General features: G+C 41.4%; 1 protein-coding gene across 2 annotated transcripts; it reads left to right on the top strand.

Annotated features, from left to right (window-relative positions):
• The first annotated feature begins 2531 nt into the window (after positions 1–2531).
• On the top strand, positions 2532–5161 carry tmem14ca (transmembrane protein 14Ca). Of its 2 annotated transcripts, none has more exons than XM_069151515.1 (5): positions 2532–2584; positions 3121–3205; positions 3831–3932; positions 4499–4586; positions 4961–5161. In XM_069151515.1, the coding sequence occupies exons 2-5, from the start codon at positions 3130–3132 to the stop codon at positions 5016–5018; spliced, it is 324 nt and encodes a 107-aa protein (XP_069007616.1). In that variant the 5' UTR covers positions 2532–2584; positions 3121–3129; the 3' UTR covers positions 5019–5161. The 2 variants fall into 2 exon arrangements, with proteins under 2 accessions (XP_069007616.1, XP_069007615.1); XM_069151514.1 differs by lacking the exon at positions 2532–2584 and adding an exon at positions 2640–3011.
• The last annotated feature ends 41 nt before the right edge of the window (positions 5162–5202 follow it).

The raw sequence follows: 5202 nt of genomic DNA on the forward strand, positions 1-5202 counted from the left end.
CGAACACACACACACACACACACACACACACAGAGAGAGAGAGAGAGAGAGAGAGAGAGAGAGAGAGAGAGAGAGAGAGAGAGAGAGAGAGAGTAGAGCAACACGTGCGCTCACATAGGTGATAATGGCCAAAGCTTTAGTCCAAAACTCCCTTTCTCCTCTTTGAAGTTCCTGAAGAAGTGCGTACGCACGCACGCACGCACGCACGCGCACACACACACAGGGTAGACTCGCTGCAAACGGGACGCACAGAGCTGCGGTGCCCGTCGCTGGCAGATAGCAGCGTTGATGCTTCTGTCACTATATCAGACACATAAACTGAACATATTGAATGAATGCACTGTCAACAATGGACAAACTTTTTAGGGAAAAATACACTTCATTTTGCTTTTCCCCAGTAAAAGATTTTTTTTTTTTTTTTTTTTTTTTTTCAATTGCATAATTCCACACGGAGTCTATAGATTTTTTGTGGTGTTAATATTTAAAACAAGCCTTCATGTTTGACTTCAAAGGCGAACACATTTTAACTGCACACACAATACCTGCAGCTATATAGACCTTATACCAGGTCTGGACAAAGGAGAGGGAGGTGTGGGGGATCAGAAATATTGTTTGGGGCTCTGCGCAAGGGAGGAGTAAGTTTTAAAGCAGAGCAGTCTGAGAGTAGGTTACTCTCAGACTAGAACGGGGTGCCTTTTGAATATCTAGCCTGTTTGTCTAAGGCTTGGTTTCAACCACTTCCACCGTAGCACCGGGCCTCCGGCAACGTTCTTAAACCGCGAGCTGTGTTGAATAGGCGTCGGCAACGGCTGCACCTCTGGCACTTTATACAGCCAATCACACTTGAACAAATTACACAACAATCACATTATTATTATAATTATTATTGTTGTTGTTGTTTGGTGTTGTCATTTAAAAAAAAAAAAAAAAAAAAAAAAAAAAAACATTTTAATGCGTATTTTACGCACAGAGAGGGAAGGTGCTTCCTTGGTGTTTTTAAATATTGATCGGTGATACTTATGACTAATTCTTGGCCCGTGCTTTGAGAAATCATCTTGGACAAAATGTTTAGCTTGTAGCAACGATCTCTGGATACAGACTCGGTCCAGCCGGACGTATCTGCCTGCTGAAGACAGTAGCTATCCCATCACCAGCTCTCAAGGTACAAAAGCCCCACGCAGCTTTGTGATCTACATAAAATTGGTAATAGTTGAAGAGAAGGTTTCAGGCCCATTGTATGAAAGGTTGATCTCCAAGGGGGATAAATTGTGTTCTAGCGCCACCTTGCTTCGGGAGAAGAGCGAGGACGCGCCGCCAGCGGATTCAAGACAATATTGCAGGTAATTGAAACCAAATGAGAATGTGTGCGCAGGGAGCATTCCAGTAAGAAAAACTGCCAAGACGATGCCAGTCAAAAAAAAAAAAAAAAAGCAGGTGGTCTAAAGGAACATGTACAGTTGAAGTGAAATAAACGTTCACTGGTCCAAATTCTGGGAAATGCTGGAAGTTTAACTTGTAATGCACCTGAATAAGCGCTCTTGTTTACTTAGGTGTACCTGTCCTTCTCCATAAACTTAAGTCCATATCCCGAGACCAAACGTGCCCATTTTCAAAGTCAAATATAAGAGTCCGATGCAATAAGTGGTGATATTGTTGTTTTATCATATCAATTTGCTGACATTTATTCTATATTAATTGCAAATCAAAACATATTTGAAAAAGCACTGTAAAAATGTCAACGCAAGCTCGGGGTTGTGATGTTATGGTTTAAAACACAACATAATCTAATCCTGTGCTGCCATCTTGTGGTCGGCAAAAGAAAATCAATTTCGTCTGGTGTCTGGGATCATCAGTGGTCCCTGAGGGAGGTGGTGCTGGAGGCCCGAAATGAATTAAGGCCTTTAGTTTGATATTACTGCCGTGACTTATGAGTAAGCAAATGAGATGAAGGAGTGACTTTTTGCAAACAATTAAGTCGTCCCATTTTTTGTTCTTCTATGTCTGGCGAATTACATTATAGAAATATCAAAATACAAAAGCCCTTATAGAGGAGAGGCTTAGGAGCAAATTACTTTAAAAAATAATGGCCTGTTGTTTATTGCAAATCAATTTGGTAACTAGTTTAAATTGCCCCTGTTATTTTCTGCCGGCATGCAAACATGACAAAAAACTGTAAGCACTTATTAATGTAGTTTATCTTTTTAAACGTAAAATATTTGCCTACATAATATTAAAAATAACTTCTACTTTTGGAGCAATTCATTTTACACACAAAAAAATGATTTATGTTTTTGGAGTTAGAGGTCTGCTTGTAATTGCTGATGCGTTCAGATACAGTCGGAATTTTAACACAAGATAGTTATGGTGTTAGGATATATTTACGAGTTGTGCCCATACATATAAATACATACTTTGATGAGTAGCAGTAGGTATTTCCCCTAATGAACGCAGCACCTCGCACCTCGCACCCAAGTACTCTGGCCTACATTTCCCATCAGCCACCCGTCCCTGTGCTGTGTGTACCAATAATCAGTGCCCGGTGGAGAACAGGCTGCATTTGCTTCCAGTGGAGGACAAACTGAAGGTGGGAGGTTGTATGTTGCTGTTAGCTCTCAGTACTTGATAGTCTCAGACGTTTAAAGCTTTAATCGAGATTAAAACACGAGTGTATATTTTATAAGGTGCCTTGGTGCGTAGGTTCAGGATATTCTGTAAATGCCCGTGTGGACTCCGCTTGTGCGTTTTAACAGCGACGCTAGTTTACGCTTCTGGTGCGCATGTTCCATGTCTACAGCAGTTTGTCTTATCTACGAAGCCAGACGCGCACATGTCCCCTCTCTGTGTAACGATGTCTGATAAAAAACAAACAAAACAAAACAAAAAACACCCAAGTGCTGCTGCGTAACTTTTCGGCTGCCCCGATGTTTCCTCATCTTCTTTTGGTTCAGCTAGTTTGCTGTAACAGCTCTATTTCCCAGGACTCAGACAAGCTTTTCAATATTTTTGAATCTGTAAGTGATATTAGATTTCCAACAGGAGGTCGTCCGAATTGAATTGTTAACTGTGCGCTATCTTCCATGTGTTTTTGTTGCCTTACTGAACGCGCCGTGACCCTGACAGGTGTCCAACATGTCTGTGGATTGGGTCGGATATGGATACGCAACCCTGATCGCGTCCGGGGGAGTCATCGGTTACGTGAAAGCAGGTAAGTGTTGCGTTTAATTAGGGACACCTTCCTCTCTGGTGGTTACAATTAGGCACGCGCCATGTTGGATGCCTTTTTGCCTTTACTTTCCATCTGTTTATGCCGATTATTACTATATTTACTCTGTCTGTGACGGCCTCCATGCAGATGCAGACAACAAAAACAATGCCTTTCGAAATGTACGCAGGCTCGGGATGATGCTCTGTCACTGCAGATAGCAAACCCGGATATCCGTCTCTCCTGCTGTAGAGGCAAGAGATGTGATGCCATTGTAGTGGGGACATAGCGTGAAGCATTAAGGTCATAATTAAAATGGCATTTTAACGGCTCAGTTGTTTGCTGATATTTCACGTCTGTCTGCCGATACCGATGACGTGACGTTATCGTGCATCCCCCAGCCACAGCACCTTTCACCCCCTTCTGACGTCATCACTTAGTAACAGTTCTGATGGGAGCCGCTGTCCTGCCAGCAGACATTTGTGTTCCCGTAAAGTTGTCATGTGCACTCAGTTATCTTTATACATTAGAAAAGTGAAACGTGTTGCTATCTAAACACACGAAGCCCTCCCTCGTACTGGTCCCGTGGATATCACCTGGTGTTGACCTCCTGTGTGTCTTCTTTCAGGCAGTGTTCCCTCCCTGGCTGCTGGTGTTCTCTTTGGAGGCCTCGCAGGTTTCGGTGCCTACCAGATCTCCAATGACCCTAAAAATATTTGGGTGTCCCTCGGTTGGTATAATTCAGATGTTTTGGTATGTACAGTTGCAGTCGAGCTAACGGAGCCTCCTTAATGTGCAAAACATTCTAGAAATGTGAATGATGTCAACTAAAGTTTTGATAAACAGTCCAAGAAAGTTTAATATTCAAAAATCGGATTGATTGATTGATCCTACTATTACCATTGGCCAGACATGACATTGTCTTTTTAATGGGGTTTTTAATGAAAATGGATGGGCGCCAATAGGTACCAATTATGCAATTTTATCACTCAAGTCGCTGATGGAAATTTGTGTTGATAAGGCTGACCCTGCTGTTGCACAAAAAAAAAAGCAGTATCGGATGAGGAAAAATAAATCTTGTAACTAAAAGATTAGATTTTATCCACTTATTCATATAAATGCAATTTATAAAAAAAAAAAAATCTAAATCATCAGAAAACATTTAATTTGTAAACTCCTATTAAACAGGGAAAAATAACTTTGATTGCAACTGTACTGTATGTCCTGCATGTGGGTGAACTGTGTAAAGAGTTTCTGTCCCTTTACTATTTTTTACCACTATTTGCTATCTGCCAGCTACATCAGGAGCTCTGAGCGGCATCATGGGAAAGAGGTTCTACGGATCCAGGAAGTTCATGCCAGCTGGTTTGATGGCTGCTACAAGGTCTGGTATTCATCTCCTTTCCTCTATAGTCCAGGATGAACTCTAAAGGATGTTAACTTATTGCATGTCAAAAGCACTAAATGTATTTGTGTATTGCCGTCAGGATGACCAAATCCGACGATAGATTAGTGACACATTTTCAAAGCAGTTCTGGGGGTGACATGAAGTGGACCTCAATAACTGATTCTAGATGATCATAACTACTCTGGAGAAACTTAGAAAATATCCCCAAGCTAAAAGTTAATAACACTGATGTAATGTTTATCCTGTATATCATTTTAGCTTATTTCTGAGTCCATAAAACAATACTGCTAGCAGGGTGAAGGTAAATTCATGCTCTGTGAATGAAGTCTAATGTAATCCTCTTGTTTCAGTCTTGTGATGGTGGGGAAGCTCAGTTTGGCGATGCTCCAGAAACCCACAGAGTCCTGAGCAAGTGAAGATGTCGTATCATGGACAAAAAATTTCCCATCCGCTCATGTAGATCTCGTTTTTCCAGGAGGAGCTTCTCAGCATTTGTCATTTTGTGAAAAATGTATACTTGAGGATGAAATATATTAGCTTGTTTATATTGAGCCTGATGTGCTGTCGTTTTTGAATGAATGCACTTTGAGCT

The sequence above is a fragment of the Embiotoca jacksoni genome, unplaced genomic scaffold (assembly GCF_022577435.1).
Source record: "Embiotoca jacksoni isolate LCO1_2020_lvr unplaced genomic scaffold, fEmbJac1.0.p SCAF_17, whole genome shotgun sequence".
NCBI lineage: Eukaryota > Metazoa > Chordata > Actinopteri > Embiotocidae > Embiotoca > Embiotoca jacksoni.

What these genes read in the sequence shown, in the direction of transcription:
- tmem14ca (XM_069151514.1), top strand. Translation starts at nt 2,922, where the DNA reads ATGTTTCCTCATCTTCTTTTGGTTCAGCTAGTTTGCTGTAACAGCTCT. An exon ending in AAATATTTGGGTGTCCCTCG is followed by an intron (nt 3,933 to 4,498) that starts GTTGGTATAATT and finishes GCTATCTGCCAG; the next exon opens with CTACATCAGGAGCTCTGAGC. An exon ending in GGTTTGATGGCTGCTACAAG is followed by an intron (nt 4,587 to 4,960) that starts GTCTGGTATTCA and finishes CTCTTGTTTCAG; the next exon opens with TCTTGTGATGGTGGGGAAGC.